The sequence below is a fragment of the Mycteria americana genome, chromosome 2 (assembly GCF_035582795.1).
Source record: "Mycteria americana isolate JAX WOST 10 ecotype Jacksonville Zoo and Gardens chromosome 2, USCA_MyAme_1.0, whole genome shotgun sequence".
In the NCBI taxonomy this organism is placed as follows: Eukaryota; Metazoa; Chordata; class Aves; order Ciconiiformes; family Ciconiidae; genus Mycteria; species Mycteria americana.
The window spans coordinates 77,408,070-77,430,005 of record NC_134366.1 but is presented as its reverse complement, the minus strand read 5'-3'; the positions used below and the strand labels follow the sequence as shown (position 1 = coordinate 77,430,005).

Here is a 21,936-nt window from a genome sequence, read left to right as displayed (position 1 = left end):
GTGCTTCCACTGTGGACCACAGCATAGTACAGAGCCTCCCAAACACTAATTACCTCCACCTGGAAACAGTACATTGATATAAGAGCCATGCTGCGCTTAACGCTCTGTACCCTTCAACTTTTCACCTTCCTCTTTGCTCCTTTTACTGCATTTTCCCCAGCTCCTGTCCTTCACATCTTTTACCTCACATGCTTGTGAGGCCTCTTCCCCAAACTCTAGTACTCTCCCCTCTCTTCATCTCTCTGTGTTTGAGGTCAGCTGCTTTCCAACAAGCTGGGTGCCAGCAGGGAAATAACTCTAGGCACAGAAGTGACAATGCTTCTGCTCTATGTTCTCAAATGCTGCAACACAGCAGCCCCCTGGCAACAGGAGAGGTGCGTGAGGGGAAGGATGGACGGACAACCCCACTAGCAATACGTGTGAGAGATGAAATGTGGCCTGTACAGAGAGAAGTTTCAGAAGGCTTTCACTGTCTGAGATTGTCACCTCAGAGATGCTCAGTGCTGAGATGGCTTCAGCAGGCCAAATGATAAACCCCTGCTAGAGTTTAATCATCAAGATTTCCTGTAGCAAATGCCTTTATCACCATCCTTAGCCCCAAACTTCTTGATGGTAGTTTTCATCCCCTTCCTCAGAGCTATCTTACCCCCTGTACACAACAAGGAACTCAACCCTATCGAGTGTGTGTTAATGCTGCCTGTACAGCTCTGATAACTCCTGTCGTCCTTGTACCTTGTGCTGAATTTTAAGGCTGTCTTCCACAGAACAGGCATTTCTATATGAGAAAATGGCATGATTTCTCCAAACATTTCTCCAAAAATAACATATTTCTTTCCTTATCTGCCTTCTGAGAAACAGCTAAACTGCATTACCTATAACTTTCTGAAACCCCCCCAAAAAATACACTGAATGTGAAGTACCCATCTGCCATAAATAGTGTAGCTCAAGTAGCTAGTTTGGAATGGAATAAAAAGGTGTGCAAGTAAGCATTGTCACTAGATCTACCTAATGGGATCGCAAGTGACTATTTGATGTTAATATAATAACATGATGCTATTAGCAAATCATGCTATCAAGCAGCATGTGTATATGCATTAAAACTGCATTACGACAGAACTGAGTGAAAGAAGACTACAGTATTCTGCCATTTAATTAGAAACAAGATAAGAACAAATTATATGTATTATTATTACTTTAGTTATATTATTAGTTATTGCATGACAAAATTCTCCGTTTACAGACCGTAGAATGGGGCTTTATGACCCACTTAGTCTTTCTGTGAGATTTGAAGATTTCTGCCTTTTAATCCTTTGATCCTCCAGATCAAGAAAAAACTCCTTTCCAATGTTTTCACATTAATGATATGACAATGTTACAAATGGCAGCTGTAAAGCACTCACTTTCATCTGTACCCACTCCTTGTGGGTGGAAGAGAAGCGAAAGAATAGGACTGCAAAATGTTGGGAAGGAAGTCAGAGCTATGATGGCATTGCTAGCAGATGATATCAAATCCTAGCTGACTTCAGGTCTTGTGTAGTTCCATGCAGGATGCTCTGACCTCAGCAAACAGACTGAAACAGGGTTTTGGCCTCCAGCAACTAACTGGTTCTCTATCCCTTGCTGCCTGCACTAACGCCCATACCTCATCCCTACTCCTGCAGAAAGCTGCAGAACTGCCTTTGCTGCTGTAGGGTAGGAGGAGAGAGGTGTTACCTTATCAGCTGCCTCCTCTCCTTCTGCAGAAGCAGCCATCACCTCACTCCTGTGGGCTGAGCGCAGAACAGAGGATGTTTGGCCATTCGGGCTGCATCTGCTGTTCAAACAGCTGTTCCCTGTTTCCTCCAAGGAAAGTGAAGCAGGAGGGATGGAAAAGTCACAAAAGCTGGATCTGGCTGTAGGATTATCTAGATTTAGAAAACTTGGTAAATGAAGCCAGCTGGCTGTAGTCTTCAGATACAAGCCAGAAATATCCTAAGCCCCGCAGCCCTCCCTGACTGTCTCTTCTGTGACCGTATGTTGGGATCTAGGAGATGGGGGGTGTTCTTGCCAAGTGCGTAATGCCTGGTGACGTGTCTGCAAATCAGAAGCAGGAAAGAAGGGACTGTGATCCCCCGGATCCAGCCCCTTGCCCTAGGAAAGTCTGAATCTGAAATCTAAGGATTGAGCCGGACTTTAATTTTCAAAAAAGTCTTTTCCCTTTGAAGTGCTTGGAAGATACTAGTCATTCATGGATGTAAATGTATTCTAAATACAAATCTACCATGGCTTTCAGCCATGAGGGCTGAAAGGATATAATGGAGCCTGGAATAGGATTCAGCTCATTTACCCCTTAGGCATCCTCTGTGAAGATGTTTCCACCTAAGACTTCTGACTAGCCTGGCATGTATCAGTGGAGAGAAACAGTCATTTTAAGAGCAGCGTCCACCTCATCTTAGACATCCTCCTTGGGATAATATTAATCTTGCCTTATTCCCCTCTACTGATTATGAAAGCCTAGACAGCTAACTTGAGTGAAAGATGCCTGTGCTAATGGCATTTGTTTGCATAGAGGAATCATGTGTTGACAGGCAAGATAGGACCTAATTCAGGAAAAGGAGTAACTTCCCCAAAACAGGTCAAGTTGTAATCCAAAGCTGTAAATGTGCAGATCCCGCCTTGGCTGTAGCCTATTTTGGAGAGACATCAGCTTTGATCTTGAAGTTTTACTTGAAAGAAGTTATGCTTTGGGGCATGCAAAGAAAGACCTCATATTTGACAGAGCTGAGCAGGCTGGCGCGGAGGAGCAGCAGAAGCAGGCTGCTCCATAAGGGAAAGCGAGCCAAGAGTCAGCAAGACAGGCAGAGGCAGCAGTGACAGTCACCAGATTCAGCCAAGCGTCCAGATCATCAGACAAGTCCATGGTGATGAGGTGGGTATGAGGGCAAGCAAGACATCAAGTCAGCAGTCTGGATGTGGATCAGTGAGGAACATATCCAGGCACAGCCACAGCCTCGCTCAGCCAGTGGGCAACGGCCTCAGTGTAAACACAGCTCCCAAAAGAAGGGAGGAAGCAGCTGTTGAGGCTTCTTACTGCTTTCTCAGACAGCTCCAAAGCTGGTCAGGGCTTCTCAAGCCACTCTCTCCCAACAGCTGTGCCATGTCAGAGGGCCTGCCTTGAGCATAGCTGACTAAACTGTGTGCAGGGAGTGCACACAGGCCCCTGGCTCTTGGTACCGAGCTCTCACCTAGGCTTGTTCAGGATTAAGACACGAGGAACCCCTCCCTTCCACTGTATACAAGGGGGTGGAGCCCCTTGGATGAACTCTACGAGGGAGAATGACTTCTGCCCAGTACATTATAAATGAAGGCTTTAGGTACTGTCATAAAGGGAGAGTTGCCCATCGCAGACTGTGCGTAGCACTTTTCTGCAGCCATGAGTCTGATGAAAGTGGTCCTAAGACTCACTCCCTCTCTTGGTGCCTCTAGCAACCCCACACCACAACCTGGCAGGACAGGCTCAACATCGTGTAGTCAGGATGCCATTCTGGGCTGCATGAGTCCACCTTTGCGCTATAGCCGGATCCTCCGGTCCCTGCTGGGAGTCTGGGTTCTGCTCTCAGGAGACTTCTAACTCAAGGATAAAATCGTTTCTAATTTCCTGGAGACCTGTGCATCCACTTTTCCAGTCTTATCTCCTTTCGCACCAGCAGGGGGCACGAAGCTTAAAATTAACTGCATTAATTAAGTATTTCCAAGATGCTCCTATGTACCTTGAAGCTGCCTGCCGGTCCATTTGGCAGGATACACTGTGCATATTTAAATAACTGAACAAAACTCTTGAAGGCTTATCTTAAACTATCTTTTGTATCTATAAAAAATTTACAGATCCACTTACATTAGGTATGCTTTAACGGGTTGCAACACTCCTGCAATCTACTTGATGACTGTAAGGAGTGAATAAAAAATGTAAAGCAGAAACAATATGGAAATAAAAATACAGTCCATACGGCCAAGGGATAACAGATGCACAGGATTGTATCGACACATAGGGGATGACTGCTCAAAAGATTACAGGAAATCCTTCTTGATCAGTTTTGCAGGTTTAATAAAATACTCCCAGGTACAGTTTAATTCCACATTTTCCTCTCGCGCTCTGTCTCCACAATATATTTATTTCACTGTGCTTCACTTTTGCTCATTTATTTTAATTCATACAGTGCTGACTCATTCTAGATGTTTGACTTTAATCACTGCTGACTAGTCAGTGCTACTTCCCTTCTGCTTTTGCATATTAAATTATGTCCAGTATTTTACAAAAGCATATTGCTGCAGTATCCCCAGATCCTATGATTCCACTGCAGATGTTCCCTGTGTAAAGTAACATTAGGATACTCCATCCACCAAAAACTTATGATTAATACATCCTATAGATTAACATCTCTTCAAAGTTACGTTATTTTGCAGGTCTTTTGCTTTTTTTTTATTCATATGATATCACTAGTTCTTAGACTAATAACATTAATAACAGAAGAATTAGTAACAGCAAATGTGCATTCCTGATGTAATTTCCCTCCCTTTAAATCCCAGGAAGTAACTGATCAACATCAACCTTTTCCTCATCCTTTTTAAACTTTTTTTTCCCTTTCCCACCTCCTATTCTGGCATATCCCCATTATTGAGAATTTAGGAACAGGCAACTGAGTGCCATGATTGGAGTCTCTGGCTTGCAAAGTCAGGTTGCTTAGCTTCACCAACTGTATAAAAATAGCTCACGATGAGCTGCAGTAACTGTACTTCAGCTACTTTTTGTTCATTTATTTCAATATCCAGTCGGCCAAATTAAAGTCAGAAGAAATAAGGATCTTCTAATTCTCAGCAGCATAACTGAACAAAACTAGGATGTTTGAGATCCAGTTCTCTATACCCCTAAATACAGAAAACTTTAGAAGACCTACGCATGGATCACACTTGAAAAAACCTGATTCTGAAAACAAATCTATTTTTTTTCTATTAAAAACTAATTTTAAATAACCAAGCCTTTACTTGCCCCTATTTTGTAATAATTTAGCTGTTTTATTTATTTATTTATTTATTTATTTTCAATAGTCTGTTTTCTGGAGCCTATGCCATTGGGCACAACAGCAGAGGAACAAGCATGTTTCCTCTAAATTGTACAAAAAATGCTGGTTAGGCATACTGTGCGTACGTTTACCCAAATATCACAAACCAGTATAACGAGCGTGTGCATAAAAGTGGATATCCTTTTGCAGGGGTACTATTGTTTGCAACCCTCAGCCCTGTGTTTGAATACTATGTATCAAAGTACTTTCTTTCAGATTACTGATGTCCATCAAACTGGTGTCAAAGATCTCAACAGCTTTGCTTTAGAGACCTGGAGCAATCCATATGCATGTGCTTCTGTGTTTATCTGGGAGACACAAGCCTATAAATCATTCTTCATAAATGACAAATTATGTCCTCTCCAGTGCTTGCATACATGTTCTACTCTCTTCCTCTCCTGCCAGTCATACCCCATTTCCCATCTCTAATCCTTTAACTATTGTTCTTTATCAGTTGCATTTAAAACAAGACAAAAGTGAAGTGGTATTAAATCAGACCAAAAGATTTTTTTTCCTGGTAAACATCCATTTGGACCCATTGCTTGGTCTGTCTTTAAAGAAGAATATTCACAACCTAATATTTTTTTTTAGCACAGATGGAATATCATGTTCTAGATGCATCAAAATGTACCTGAACTAATGTTTTTAAAGCTTACATTTAGCCAAAAATACATTTCTGTGTGTATTATCTACATGTTAGGCTATGGTGAGCCCTTTCCACAGAAGTGTGAAGGAGGAGAAATGAATAAGAAGCTCATATGTTTCTCTAATGAAAAAAAAGTAGCAAGAAAGAATCCTACTCAATCAGCAACAGCAGCACTGCAATTAAAGTATTTTCATAGGTGTTCTACAAAGTTGTTCAAAATTTGCCCTGAGAAATGACGTTTTCCTCAAAAAAAGTCTTAAAGATTTCTGATGTAAAACAGTAGTTCTTTTTGGCTATTTCCATGTCATCTGAAGTTGCTTGTGACTATATGCATCAGAAACATACCCTTTCCAATGCACCTAGGTCTAGACATCTCCAGCAGAAACATTTTAGCACTTCACTTGTACTAAGATTAAAATCATCAGGCCTCAAGAGTTTTTGCCATTTTGAGGTAAGAATTTGCTATGCAAATTAGGGTTTCTAGATTAAGACCCTGTTGAGCCAAAAATGACCAGGGTATTTGTGTCACCAATGAGATATTTTAAAATCATTTTAATAAAAGTCGATTGATAAAGTGGATGGAAAAATCTAGATGAATATTTCACGTTTTCTCTGACTAATTTTTAGGAGGATGGCTTTTCATCTCTGAAAGTTTTCTGATTAAAAATGTCCAAAATCTTTCTATAAAACAGAAGTCTTAAAAAAATCAATATTGTAACCCTTCAAAACCTAAAGCTAGTTCTTGGCAAACAAAAATTAGTACTCCTATTTTTATTAAAATATGTGGAAATGTATTTTAATGGAAAAAATGCAAGCCATCAAAAATTCTTTGCAAACTGTCCCCCATGTTTTCAGTAATTTCAAACACCATTCAAAAATTGGACCACCTGTAGATGTAATTAAATATATTGAAATTATATGCTCAAAATGCCTCTGAACATGCAATATAATAATTTCCGTGTTTCACATTCCCTTCTCTGAAATGCATACTTGTGTCATACTTAGTAACATACAATATTTTGAGACAACAAATGTGAGATTATGTATAATCAGTTCTAAGGTGTCATTACATATATTACAGCATTTCTATTTTTAAGGTATTTTTCGTCCATAAGCAACCTTTTCCCTTTCTAACAAACACCAGACAAGATCTTGCTGCAATGTGCCAATCGTGGTGTAACCCTATGAGGAACAATGCAAACAGAATGAAAGAATTTAACCAAAATGACTGATTTGCCTTCCGTGTGCTGTTAGAGTGGCTGCTTAAAATGAGTTTTCGGACACTGGTCTCAAATCCATTTGCAGCATATGCGGGCTCCTTAATGTGTATTGTAATGTAATTCCTTTACTCTAAGACCTTCAAGAGGACACTTTTTAATTTTCCTGAAAAACTATCTCCTAAAAATGTGCCCCAGAGACTGAGTTGGTTTGTGGAGAGCAGGTGAAGCTAGAGATACTGGTGGATTATCTGTGATGGACCCAATGGTCCCATCAGGCAAATGTTGACAGCTTTACTAAAAAATGTATGGCGAGTCATTCTTGTAATAAGGAGTGCTATGGATTACTGTTAGGAAAAGAGCGTGTACAGGTGTATTCATGGCATGCATAAATATTCAGCGTCACTGTATGGATATCAGAATGTGATCAGCTATATTTTCCAGTTCCGTAGCTGCATAAGAATTGATCTTAGGTTTTTATTGCAAAATGTTTCAATACTTATTAGCTTCCTCTGAAATTTTTCCCATGTTTACTTAAAATTTCCAGTCATTCTTGAAAACTCCTTTTGGTAATATACACAAAGGGGAGATAATCATGGTTGTCAAAGTAATATATAATGATTACTCCACGAAACGTTTTCCAGCATCCACCTGCCCCTAGTCAAAATGAATACAAGCCAGATCCCAATATTTTGACCCAAAAGGTAAAAATTATTTATAAACAATTATATAGAAAAGCCAGCTCTTATTCTCTGTTTACCATAAACGTATATGCAATTTGGTGATGCTTTTTTTCCAAATAGATTCCTGTGCTGTGATGCAGCCAGCCCTGAAATGCATGGGTGCCTTTCACTGACTTTAACTACATCTAGACCGTGCCAGTTTTAAAAGACAAATCTTTTACATGGTTGTTTTATGGGAAGATTTTTACAATGCTGACTTCATATACAGATAAATCTTCCTTAAGTGTAAATTTGATGATGCAATACACAAAATTCTCTGTAGCAGAAATTTTCCATTCTCTTTTATCTTCATTACTGTACATCCCTATTACAAGGGAATAATAGTTTACAGTCTAGTTGCAGTGTTTACTTTAGCTTAATCTAAAGAGTTGACCCCATTAGATCAATTTCAACTCTTGCCCTTTGCTTTTACTTCAAATTCAAATGCTAGGTTAGAAATGAGCAAAAACTTGAAAGAAATCTACTTAAAACCAGAAAACAAGTAAGTTAGACCAGAAATAATCACTACCTCCAGCAGTGCAGATTTGCTTGTTTAGTAAACTACATAATGCTGCAAATTGAAAAATAGAGCGTGACAGCTTTTGTTAACTCATACTAATTATATGCTATCATACCTAACACCTAAGACAGGTTTTAAGCATCTGAAGGCTTTTGACTGACAGGTATTATTTGGAACTCTCAAAAACTTTTAAAAGAAAGAATCACAGTTAGCAGGCTGCAGAATATGCTCTTAGTCACTATCAGTCATGCTCTCTAGTCCCAGCAGGAAAATGTAGTTCATTATTAGTTTTTTTAAGTGTGTTTTTTGAAGCCTTTTTGAAGGCTTCTATCTTACAGAAGCCCTAAGATAAAGACTGTTATGCCAGATAACGCCCAAACAGCAAGAAACATCCAGAGTTTAAGCTCCTAGGCTCTTGCAGGGTCCCACATGAAAGTTAATGTTAATAGTCCCACACTATGGGTAAGGACAGGCTTTCAAGCTGAAGTTCTCTTTCCAGCTATACATGAGGTGGAGGAGAAAGAAACACCCTGAGAAGGTACTCGTGCATGGTGCTCATGCTTTCAGTGATCAGCCAGATCCCAGCTAGCATTTGTGATAATCTTTGTCTACTCAGAGAGAGAATTGAGGTGGATATATTTATAGAGGCCGTTCTGTTTGTGATTTGTAATTTATAGGCTCAGCACCCAAAGCATTCAACAGCCACTCATAATTACATTTCACATAAAAAACACCTACATTAAAGGGACATTATCAAGGCTGTAAGGTCAAGTGCTAAATACTTAGGCAAGGCCAGAGTGAAGGTTGCCTCTGCAACATTAATTCATTCTCCTTATGCATATGTATTATGGTACGGTTTCTAATTGCATGATGACACAGTAATTTTTTACTATCCTACCATTTGCTTCATGAGTGTATGGAGTGGGCAGTGCTCACTTAATGAGCCAGTATTAAATATTTTGCTTTCTCCTCCTTGAAGGCACGGCCCCAAGCCATTTAAACCCTGTTCAGAAGATAGAAATCTTAATTTCCTCATGGGCTTTTCTTTGGTGCTTCACAAAAGTAGATAATACTTTACAAATATTAATGAATTTATATCTTCATGAAATCCCTAGTGAAAGAAAATGATGATTCCCCCTGTTTAACTACTAAGAAGCTAAGACATAGAGTGATCAGGAGCAAAAAGTAGCTGTTAATTTTGAGCGCTCAAATCAAGACAACAAGAAACTGAGTTTTGGAATAGTTGCTGTAGGCATCATTTCATGTGTCCCAAGCACAGCTTCCACTGATTTCTGCAAACTAAGCGAACACTTAAATACTTCCATTACATACATTCCATTACATACAGGCATCACAGCCTCAAAAACAGTATTCAGGAAAAGAGAGACTGCAGCTGTTGAGAAGTTGTGAAAAGAGTAGTTTATGTGGCAAAACTAGGAACTTTGAACAAGCAATCTGTGGCAGGAACAGAGCTATAACCTGTCTTCGGGGCACACAACACAGCAATCTTTTCTCTTCTTGGCATCATTCAGTGCAGCCCTTAAATTCTGCAGCACGTGAGGCAGGGACCTTACAGCAAACAGCCTCTTCTACTACCTGCTACAGATCCTCTTTTCCATCGAGCGATTTTCTTTCTCTTTTCTTATCTTTTTTCCTTTTTCTCCCTCTTCCTCCCCTTCCTTCCATTTCTCCTTTCTCCTGCTATTCTCCTCTTCATTTGTTTTTTCTTACCAGCTCGTCGGGCAACTCTTCTCACCGTGCCCACTCTGATGACAGCATCTTCTGAGGATGACATAGACCGGAGACCCATCAGAAGACTCCGGTCTAAGAGTGACACCCCTTACTTGGAAGAAGCTAGGATCTGCTTCAACCTTGATAATGGTAAGACCATCCCTTCCCCAAGCAGCATATGATGTTCATTAAAGACTTTTTTTGAGATGCAGATGGACCAGATGGTACCTCCTCATTCACAAGTGGTATGGTGGTTCACCAGACATCCAAGGATGTCATGGCTGTCTAGCTACAAGCTCCTGCATATGTATGAACAGGGACCCTTTTCAAAATTCTCCTGCAAGTACTAACTAAAGATTTTCCCCTGTTTTAGCTAGGGTGAGCCAGTGAGATCAGAGCAAAAGAGAATGGCTTTGCAAACAAGATATATTTATCTTATCCACTCCAGGCATCCAGAAACATGAAAGTTCTTGTGAACATTTATGAAGGGATTAGATCTAACAGCAGACTTCAGCTGAACCCAATATTACAACCGTGGAAGAACATCCAGCATGCCCCAAAACCTCTATAGATTTAATTGGCAAAAGTGTAACAGAAAACTCTTGATTCTGCGGGAATGAGTAAGAGAGCTGTCCCCCAAAATTCAGACCTACTATCGCTGCCTGCAGAGTTACTGAGCCCTGGCATTCCCTGGTCCTTTTTCTCATTGAGGTTAACCAAACCAAAAACCTTGGAAGTACTGACAACTTAGTGACTTTAAGCAGACCGGGTTTCATTACAAAACCTGAATTAAATGGGATGAACTAGTACACTCCTTGGCACATATTTTAACTGTTTAACTCTCACTTTATGTAGCACTTTTGTGCTACCCAGATTTTTTTTTTTTAAATAGCATTTTTAATTATTTCTATTACACTAACATCTAGAGGTCCCAACTGAAATTGGAGACCTAACGTGGCAGGCAGCCTACAACCACAGGGTACAAAATAACATCTACATAAAGAGCTGATTACTAAATAGAGAAGACAGAATAGGGGAGAAGCAGCAAAACATTGTCCCCAGTTTGCAGCTGGAGAATGAAGTTACTGATTTTTGCCTATAGTCACATTTTTTTCAAAGACCTGTCGAAGTGACTTATGAAGACAAGTCCCAAGCTTTAAGTGACAGTCAGTTTTAAATATTGAGCGTAGGCTCCTCAGTCCCCTTGGCACTTTAAAGTGCTTGGCCTGGTGCACCGTTCTGGTTTACTTAATGGGTTTGCCCAAGGAAGGAGAGGAAGGAGGTGAAGGAATGAGCCCTTAGACTTCCCACGAAGTCTCGATCCAGCCATGCTTTGAGTTTTGGGACCCCTAGGGTAGAAGAGAGCAGTTCAGGGTGCCGAGGACTGGGGCGGGAGGTGCCGGGCCTGCTGCAGGGTGGCACCTCGGCCAGCCAGGCCCACGGTGGCACGTGCCACCTCAGCCAGGCCGAGGCGCTTGGCGGGGCGGGAGTCACCTCAGCCGGGATCCTGCCCTGCGGGCGGGAAACCACCTCAGCCGGGATCCTGCCCTGGGAGGGCGGCACCTCAGCCTGGCCCAGGCCTCCCCTGGGCAGGGGGGAGGCAGGGCCGGCGCGGGCAACGCCGCTCCGTCCGCCCCGGAGCGAAGGTCGCCGCCCCGAGGCGAGCGGCCGCGGGCGGGACTCGGCCGGCGAGGGCGCTGCCGGCGGGCAGGGGCAGCGGGCAGGGCCGCCGCGGCCGCTCCCGTCCGCAGATCCTTGACGGGTTTTCCCTGTCTCTCTCCCTCCCTCCCTCCGCTCCTTTCTCCCTTTCCCTCTCTCTTTCCCCGTCCTCCCCTCCCCCTGCCTCTCTCTCTCCCTCCCCGCCCGCCCCCTCCGCCCCCTCCTCGCCCGGCCGCCCCGCGCCGCGCCGCCACTCGCCCTCGCCAGCTCGCCGGGCCACGCTGCTCACCGTGCCCACATTAATGGCGGCATCTTCCGAGGAGGACATCGACCGCAGACCCATCCGCCGCGTCCGCTCCAAGAGCGACACCCCCTACCTCGCTGAGGCCCGCATCTCCTTCAACCTCGAGACAGGTGAGAGACGGCCCGGCACGGCGCGGGGGGGCGGCCCGCCTCGCTCACGGGCGCCCGTGGACCGGCGGCGGGGGAGGCAAGGAGGGAAGGGGCCGCCCCCGGCGCCACGGCCTCCTCCCCCGCCAGCGCCGGCGGGCTGTGCGGGCGCCGCCGCCCGGCCCTGCCCTGGCGCCCGCTTCTTCGCACCTCCCCGGCTTCCTCCGGCCCTGGCCCACTGACCGGCTGCCCTTACCCCCGCACCTCTCACCCGCCCCGCCGGGTGCTGGCTTCCCTTCTCTGCTCGGCCCCTCAAAGCCTCCCCTCTCCCAGCGCGCCCTCCTCTCACCCCGCAGAGTGTGGTACCACTTCCCCACAAGACTTCTGGTCTGTCCCTCCTTGCCAGGATCTTCTGGCAACGCTCCTGGAGACGCTGCCCTTGGCGTTTTGCAGGTCTCTCCTCCTCTCACTCTTTGCCTTCTTCCCCTGATGGGTTTGTGCCTCAAAAGTGCAAGGAAACTTGCGCCTGCGTTGTCCACTTTTTCTCAGTCTTGTGAGGTCCCCCGTTGCCTCAGCGTTGGTTTTTGTGACTCTCGATGGGCGTACAGCCTGATGCTTTCTACCAACCCACCTCCAATTCCCCACATTCACCTCCTCCTGCCCGTTATTGGGACGAGCCTCCTGCAAATCTGTGCCTGACCTTTCTGTCCCCCTTCTCCCCTGCTGCTTCTTCTTCTCTGCCACCTCTTCCTCATGGCTCCCTTGAGATTTTGGCTGTCCCCTTCAGTTCATCCTGCACATGGTGACTATCCTGTTTCTTTCCTACTAGGCCTGTGGTTTTCCCTCTTTCCCTGACCTTTTCTTTCCTTATGGGCTCTGTCAACACTAAACTACACCAGAGGTTACTTGCTCTCAAAAACAAAGGAAAAGAAAGTTCTTTCTGTTGGTTCTCTGCACCAAACCAGACTTCCTCTGGCCGTGGCGGGGGCGTGAGGGAGGATCTGTAGCCAGGAAGCTCTACTGCAGCCTCCCTCATGTCCCAGCAGCAGCGCACAAAATGACCCAACAGTGTAACAGTCTTTGATGCTGAGCCTGTCAGCTCACTGCCAGCTGTAAAGGGAAGAGAGCTGCCTCGGAGCTGCTTGCCATGCTGCAGTCTTCCCTGTCCATCCTCCTCCCCTTTCAGCTGGCAGAAAGTTGGAGATGGCAGAGATGCGTTTTCTCCTCCATTTGGGGATGGAACGGATTCCTCTCCCCCTCCCGTTATCCCCGCTGTGATTACACCCTTGGTAATGGCTAATATGCAGTTTGGTTTTACCATTGACAGAATGGTTGGTTACATCATGTGGCGGGTCATTATTTTTTTCTGATCATGACTGAAAAATTACCAAGCCATAGGTAAGTTGGGTGGCATTTCAGGGCACAGGCTGCAAGACAGTGCCAGATGCCAGGTTTCAGCTCTAAAGAACTGGGAGTGAAAATGGAAAGAGCATCGCTGTGTGTAAGGTGTAAATAAAGAGGCTGTGTATGGTTATTTGACTGCTGAAACAACCCTGTGTTGACTTCTGCTGTCACAGGTAATGTTATGTCATTTAGTTATAAATAGATAAACCAGTTAAGAGCAAGGCACCTTCAGGTCACCTGGTGCCTCACATCTCTATGCTGAGCTAGATGTGCTGTCTTTACTACAGGTCCCAGAGGATGTGCAGGTCTCTAAGTACCTCTTTCCTGCAATCCACTGAAAAAATTGATAATTACACTTCGCTTCTTTCTGTTCCTCCCCTCTCCCCTGCTCTCTGTAATTTGTCTTTACTTTCAAACCTGGGAATGGAATTCCTTTAAAAGAAATAATTAAAATAAACAGTACTGGTGTATCAAGAAATATAAATGAAAAATGTTGTAAGTAGTGCAAGTGTGTGTTTTCATTAATCCATCTGGCAGTGAGTAGTTTTGAGCTTTAAAAAAAAAAATTGCTTAGCAACCAGTATTGAGTGAGTGAGCCAAAAAGCAAGTGAAACGTGCCACTGGTACCCACTTTATTTCTGAGCTGTTGGGTTTACTCTTCTGCTTCCTCAGAAAGCACAAACCAAGCAGCCAGGGTTGGAGAACTCTGTATTGCAAGCAAACAGCTGTTAGGAAATTTGTTTAGCCACTTTGGCTTCTACTTGGTAATGCTGCATGGCGCAGGGTTTGCTTTTGAAACTTCTTATTTACGAGGTGCGATGTTCTTGGATTTATTTTTTGGGGGTATATGTGGGGAAAAAAAACAAACCCTGTTTCTAAACTTACCTGCTTTTCATGTGCAGTTCCGTGGCTGGTGATGTTTTTGATGTGCCACGGAGGGTGCCAGGCCGCTGTCGGTGTCCCGGGCGGTGCTGCCTGTCCTGCGGGCAGAGGGGCCCGGCCGCCGGCCTCGCCGCTGGCGCCGCCCTGCGGCGGGGCGGGGGCCCGGGGAGTCCGGGGAGCCCGCGGGCGCTGTCCGCCGCCCCTGGTGCTGAAGCGCCGGCCGGCGCGCCCCGGGCTGGCCGCGGTAGCTGACCGCTCCGCGGGGGGTGGAAACTGCACGTCCCGCCTTGTCTTGTTCTCCCTCGCTGTCCGTGGGCTGGCAGTGCGCGTGTGTGCACAAGGGTATGTGTATTTCTTTGCCTGTGCAGGGGGAAGGTGGTAGAAAGGAAGTAATGCTGTTTCCTCAACCCGTTGATGCAGTTGAAGCTAAAGTGAAGCTAAAGGGGCGCAGGAAATAACCTCTTCCTTACATGCGTATCGCTTGCTTTCCATTTAGTGCATTCCATATGTACAGCTGCTGCTGAACCACTGCTTACAGAGCACTTTTTCTTACAGCTGCTACAATTTGAGCTGCGTTCCCCACTCATTGTCTTCTGTCAGGACATGGTCAGGGCTGGGATGCAGCGTGCAGCTGCTTTGATGTATTGGAACTTAAAATCTGCTTTTATTAATGAAACATAAGCAGATGCAGTGAATACTGCTCTTCTCCACTCTTAATTACAACCACTAGTTAAGAACTAGCAGGTTTTTATCTACTTCAGCTGTAAGTTATAATTATACCATTACTGCTGTTATCTGTATTGTTGAACAACGAAGAGATTGCATACGCAGAGCCAATTATACAATTTGGGTATAGTACAGATTTGGTCTGGATTGTAAAAAACCCACAACTGATAAGTGATTAACAGTGCAACTTCTACCTGCCCTTCTCTTTCAATGATATTAACAGTTCTGCTTTGTTTGATTTTCCAAAATATCCTTGTTTATTATGTTTATTTCTAAATATTGATCAATTAACTCACAGTTATTACCTAGCATGAGTTAACAAATGCTGTTCAATTAGTAGTGCCAGATATGGGTTTTTTGCCGGTGTTCCCAAACTGATTAAAATACAAAGCTGTTTTCCAAACTCGGGGTTATTCCCCCTACTGTTATACATATACAAATCCTATTAATCTGAGTTATGTGCTCATATCAAGAGAGTAATGTTTCCCAAAGGATTTAAATTACTGCTTCTGCCAAAATTAATGTAGCTACATAACAGCATAAAACTATAGACAGATATGAATTCCTTTTGCATATTTGATACTGAATCAGTCTGCATACAGAAATTAATTTTTTAATTTTCTGAAAGACTTCCTCCAGTGCAACACTAGAGGAATGTGGAATGTGCTCTCACTTTCAGGCGGTGATCTTTTGTTTTCTTTATTATGATGAGCAAGCTGGTGTGGCTCCATCTCTTAACATCTATCTTTGGCTTTTCATACACTTCTTCTTAAAAGCAGTTTTCAAATTGTCTTTCTAACTTTCTTATTCAGGCACCTAAAAGCTAATCCCAAATTGCTTCTGAAAACTGGGGCCTCCATCTGTGACAACTGTCCAATAGCATAATCCCTTTCCTGGTCCTGTGCCATCTGATGAATTCATGTGTTTTTTACCTATTACAATAGGTTTTGACCTGTTACAGGTTTTGACCAATTTCTATTCTTCCTGTTGCAAAATATTACACTTTTAAAATGGCAACCCATGGTAGGTAGCTTTCAAGCTTGATAAATTAGCAGAGGTGATAGAGACTGATAAGGAAACAGACCACTTAAAACTCTCACTAGATGATCCAAGATGTGTGAGCTTTTCTTCTGCCTCACCCTTTATGCGGCTGCTTGGGGAATCCCTGTCAGAATTGTATTGATGTTCGTTAGGGGAGGGGGAACTACCACGCTGAGTTGATCTGATCAGGTTCTGTTTTAGCCCTTCAAATGTCAGTCACAGCTGAAAGCTACTTCTGTATACAAACAGATACTCCTTCGGAGCTGGAAGAGTAACCTTTGTACTGCAGTCCTTTGCGGAGTTGATTCTACCCAACTGGCTTCTTGTGCGGTGGTGCAAGAAGCCGTCTTGATCTCAGCTGCCATGGGACTTTCCTGAGATGGTTCGGGGAGCTCACCAAATGTCAATCTTTGTGTCAACAAGGTTGATTGTCTACTTGGAATTTAACCTGGGAATGGAGACTCAGGGGGAAAGCAAGCCAATGCCTTGGAGAAGGTGTAAGGCCAGAATGACTGTAGTAGCTGTACTAGGGGTCAGCAAAGAGGGGGTGTTCCTTCAGAAAGAATATATTTAGCTTCCATGCTGTGAAATGAGGGGAGGGCAGCTTTTGAATGTGAATGTATCTCCCCCCTCCCCTGGCTTAAAAGCATGCACCAGTGGTGCAACTGAACAGAAGCCTGTGGCCAGAGGAGTGCAGGAGCTGGGCTCTGAAGGTGGGGAGAGAGAGATAGTGACAGAGAGGACCCAATAGGGATGGTGCAGCCTGTGCCAGCTATGGAGCCCAGCTGGCTTGCTGTGCCCTGAAGCGCAGCACAGATTTTAAGTGTACTGAAGTCACTTAGTAATCTCACTGAAGTGGCTGGATCCTCAAGTGATGTAAGTCGTTTGTTGACTTCAGCCAGGGATCTGAGCCAGACTGTAGAAATACGCATCTCTGCTTCCCTTCAGTGATGAAAGATCTGTTTTATCTCTTTGTGGTATGGAGCCACATGTTCTCCTGGAATGTGTACTGGGTAAGCAAAGCTGAGAGGGAAGGGACTGAGTAGCTCTGCACAGTTTTGCCATGTGTCCAGAAGAAAGGTCCTTCTGTCCAGGAAGGCAAGTGAACTCGGTATTGTTTACTGTTCTTAAGCAGTGACGAATAGCTCACATTGGGGAGGGGAAAAAAACCCCACAGCAGCCTGTGTTAGTGCTGCTGCAAGCAGAATTAATTCACAGGGTGTAAAGAGGGAGGAGGATCCTGGCAGAAACCGCTGAATGGCTGAGACAAATGTTAGTGAGCTGGGAAATGTTCGTAGTCGGCTGTTTCTGTGATGCAGAGCTAGTGGGGGAAAGCCAGGACACAAAGAGTGACTGTTGTTTTCATACACGGGAACTTTCCCAGTCTGAACCAGGCACAAAGTTGAAATCAAAAGCTTCTTCCATTTTCACTGTCCTGGCACCTTCCACACTCTTTTTGGGCCCTAGTGCTTCTTACAGCCTTCATGGTAGTCTGCCTTACTGTTATTTGTATCGCTGTATTCATTCCATTATATAGCTTTAGAGCTGTGCTGAGTACTTTTCAGAGAGTAAAATGATGTATGATTTTCCTTTCTAATGGAAAGATAATGTTATGTGTCTTAGCCTCATACATGTTGATTTGTCTAGAAGGATATGATACATTTTTCTGCAGTGTTCAAGGAGGAGGTTGTGCACTTTATTTTGTCACTGTGTAAAATAAGAAAGTATGTTGATACAGCTCCTTGAGGTGGGTACATTCTAAATAGGTGAAAATAAAGTGAAATGACTTGACTGGATTTTCTGCAGAAAACCTCCATCCCATCCATTTTTAATTTTCTCTAAACCCCATCATTTGATTTAAAAATCTGTTTTGAAGTTCTGAATTTTGAATTTCTGTTCTGAATTTGCCCCGGTCATCCTTACATGTGATTTAGTACACTAACCCAATTAATCATCTCTGCAGTCATTTGAAATGTTATCATATTTTGGAGTTGTGTTTTTTCTTTCCTGTTTATCTAGCGTGTGTTTGCATATATCCAAAATAAAATATTCTGCATGATTTCATGATTAGCATAAATAATCCCTAAAATGATGTAAGAATTTAAACTACTTTGGATTTATGGAGCTCACAGATTAGAAATTATGTTGAAGGGATAATCTGAAGGGCATATTTGTATTTTTAAAAATACTTTCAAATTATGGTGTCTTTAAGATTTCAGGTAGAAAAGATTGGGCTGAGGAGAACAGGGGAGAGAGAAATATGCAGTAGTAGGCTTTCTAATATGTGTGGGAGGTTTATTTCTTTCTGGAGAAAGATGAGTGAAAATGCATGCTTGGAAAAATTCCACTTTCTGTCTCTGCTCTAATCACTCCCTCACATTATTGTCATGGAGATCCTCTCGTAGTTAGGAAGCCAAATCATCGGTTTTGGCAAAGCATTTCTTAATACCTTTGTGAACGGGCCTGAAGAACTGGCCTCCTTTGCCATCAGGCTTTGCGTTACCAAAACTTACGCCTGCACTTTAGTCAAATGATGACTGGTAGTCTTAATGCTGCTTCATCTGGAGTACAGCTAGAGGTCAGATGCGTGCCCGTCACTTGTTTTGTGGCTGCTTTCCAGCCCTGGGAGCACAAGTGCACACACCAGGGAAAATGAGCCTCCAAACTGAACGTCACCCACCGTGTGGCAAGAATCCGCCATTTGAGATAAGTGGCCCTTTCCAGGGCTAAGTAGAGTGGCTGAAAGCACCTATGCAGCAGGTAAACAGTCTGTTTTGAGGGAAGAGGTCTTAACAGCAACTGAGATTTTAACTCTTGTACTTGGCTTTGGAGCCCTTCGGTTTAAGAATATGACCCTAGGTTTCTTCAGTGAGTGTCAGATGAGAATAAGTTTACAGGTTCTCCAAGTCCTGTAAAGGGGAGAGATGCCCGTGCTTTACCAGCTGTCATCCAAACAGGAATTGTTGATGCCAGCTTTAGTTAACAAACATAATTGGGGACAATTTAAAGGGCAAGGTGTAGTGAGTCAAAATGATGGAACTGGCAAGAGGAAAATGATGCAAGATCCATTTCTCTGAATGCTGAATGTGTTGGTGGAATTGGCTAAAAAAAAAAAAAAAAAAGCTTTGATATTTTAACCATCCTTGTGGCACTGCACATGTGCATCACCTTTCTGTGTCAGGGGGGCAGCTGATACCTGTGCAGTCAATGACACTGGCATTGCTGTGGAACAACCGTGACAGGTAATAGAAGAAAGGAAGGTACATATTTGCTTTTGGATCAGAATATGCAGACCTGATGCCTCTTGCAGCTGTCTGCAGTACATGTGATTTTAAGGCTGGTGTAGTGCTTTGTTGCTAACCTGGTTCTTCAAGAAAATTGATGTGGCGGAATTTGCCCGAGTAAGAAGTTATCTCTATATTTGTCTTTTGCTCAATGAGCTTGTTGGGTTAAAACAACCAAGTTTATTCCTGCAAGCTGGGACACTGCAAAATCCTTTTATTTTTCTTGTTTCATCAGGAACCAGTTTTCTTCTTGGAACTAGGTCTGTAAGGAAAACACATTTTTCCAAAACTTCAGATAAAATTGTCAGAATTGGCAACCCTGTTCAGAATTATTAGCTGTAAAATTTAGTAAAAAGAAAAGGCCTAATTCTCAGTAACAGGTATAATTAGCTTTAATGCTTAATTACTCTGAGTCAACTAATTGGTTTCATTGGGACTACTCACAGTAATACTCACAGCTAGGCATGTAAGTGCCATCAGAATCAGTCTTAAAGTTTGTAAGTTTTTGCAGTATGACAAAAATCATTAATGCAGAAAGAACGTCCCGGGCTGTCTGCTTTCAGATAATATAAAATGTCAATGCTAATGAAATACTGTGTTAGCAGTTGTTTCTTGTGCTTAGACTTTAGACTATAGAATCAGTGTGGAATATTATACTTCTGTATAAAATAAAAAAGTTGGCTGCACTCATGCGTTCTTGGTGACGAATATTCATGACAATGTATCTCTTGTGGACAAGGTGCAAAAAGTGTCAGTTCTAATATTGTAATTATATTAATGTAATGTATTTTACATGGTAATGCAATTTTATATAGTCAACTAAAATGTTTTCTTAATTCAGAATACTTTTAGGGTAGAATTATTTATAATCATGCAATAACCATCTATAATCATGCAATTCTGTTGCTTTCATTTAGAATGCATTGGTGGTCTTGTTTTATATTGATATGCTGAGGCTATAGGTTGACCCTCGGTACATGGCTGCCTTCCCTAGGTTTCGTTGGGAGCCAATGTTACTGAATCTTTGAAAGAAGGTAATTATTGCCTTTACTGCAGACTTTGTATAGGGGCATTGTAATAATTTTTGTGTCTTGAAATTACAATTCAATCTATAAGAAACAAAAGGAAGATGATGTCTGAAGAACTTTAATGAGTAGCAAATTCAGCAAGAAAATAGGGAGGCAGAGTTGAAAAATGAAATGCCTGTGTTTCTTCTGCACTCCAGACTTGCTGTGGCTTCATTCTGGTTATGAAGTACGTAAGACAGGGGAAGTATGTGACAAGTGTTTGCATGCTGATATACTGTATGGACACATGCCATTTTAACTACGATGGATAACAACTGCAGCACATATTTCAGTTAATCAGAAAAATCCTTGCTATGCATAATTTATAGTGCAATATCATTTTTATGGTTAGTGCTTACAGTACTTGGACAGACAGACATCTGGTTAATAGTTTATTAGCAAATTAAATACTTGATGCATTATTAAAATGGAAGAGAAATTTCATCAAGGCTAAATCTAATTCTTTGCTAGGGCATTGGAAATAGTTAAAGCCTGCCACAAGCTTGATGCCCCAAATTGGGGAGGACCTGTTTTAAGTGTGGCATTTGTCTGCCTCTGTGTCCTTATTTCTGTTCTGTGGATAAATGGTTAAGAAGTCTACTGATGGTTAGATTTGAGAACTGACTGGGGTGCATGTCCTTGAGAAAAATGTTCCTATGTTCCCTCAGTCAATCAAAACCTAAGTCAGTCAAGTGTTACAACAGCATTAAGCCATCAGAAACAGCCTTAAGTTAAAAGAGTATGTCTCAAGCTAGTCCCGTTTTACTACAGCTTTGGACTAAGCCATAGGAATCTCTCTCAGAACAGAAAATATGACCGCAGTTAGGATGAAATGAGAAATTAATAGTTATATTGCGGTATTCCTTGAGAAAGAGATTACTCACTCTGACATCTGTAACGGTCCTTTGTTTTCCTTGCTGAAGTCATGATAGTACAGTTTTCATACATTATTTTTTTTTCTTCTGCTTAATTCTCTGTTTTCTTGCACTAGAGAAGTGCTAGAAACAAATGCAGAGACCTTGATGTGGCTATGCTTGATGCATGAGGCATCTGTAATGTTTGGAGGAGAATGGCTCTTCCCCATGCTCAGCCTCAGTTGTGGGAGCATGTGGGCGTAAAGGTCATGTTGTGCAGACTGCTGGTGAAGAGGTCTGTAGTTGAATATCTCATGCGATGCTCTCAGCTTCTGCCTTCTGTGGGGTTTTGTTGTTGTTGTTGTTGGCATCTTTCTTCTCCTGCTGCCTTTTCCATTCTCCTGTGTTTATCAGGGCTACGTATGCTGGCAGCAGCAATATGTTGGCCTGCGATTTCTTGAAGGCTGTCCCTGCTGGGTTGGGATAGTTGCCATACAGGCATTTAAAGCTGTAAGTTGGGAACTATGGCTTTAAAAGATCACCCTGTATCCTTAGGACCTCTGATAGAGAGTCATGTAATCTACACGGTGCTTCCATGAAGGCAATCGTTCCCCAGGCAATCATTCCACAGTTAAGGCAATCATTCCCCAGAGCGATGACCGCTCCTGCTCTCTGCTTATTGAGTGCTCTCCAG

At 43.1% G+C, this 21,936-nt stretch overlaps 1 protein-coding gene and 1 long non-coding RNA gene across 3 annotated transcripts in view; one reads left to right on the top strand and one right to left on the bottom strand.

Annotated features, from left to right (window-relative positions):
- Window positions 1–12,014, bottom strand: part of LOC142405811 (uncharacterized) — a 32,930-nt gene extending 20,916 nt beyond the window's left edge. The window contains exon 1 of the long non-coding RNA XR_012774348.1: window positions 11,884–12,014. This is a non-coding gene — a long non-coding RNA (uncharacterized LOC142405811). The remainder of the gene's footprint in view (window positions 1–11,883) is intronic.
- PHACTR1 (phosphatase and actin regulator 1) overlaps window positions 1–21,936 on the top strand; it is a 322,354-nt gene that overhangs the window by 1,895 nt on the left and 298,523 nt on the right. For both annotated transcript variants that reach the window (XM_075493851.1, XM_075493850.1), the window contains exons 2-3: window positions 9,939–10,085; window positions 11,862–12,008. In XM_075493851.1, the coding sequence (XP_075349966.1) occupies window positions 9,939–10,085; window positions 11,862–12,008 (294 nt within the window). The remainder of the gene's footprint in view (window positions 1–9,938; window positions 10,086–11,861; window positions 12,009–21,936) is intronic.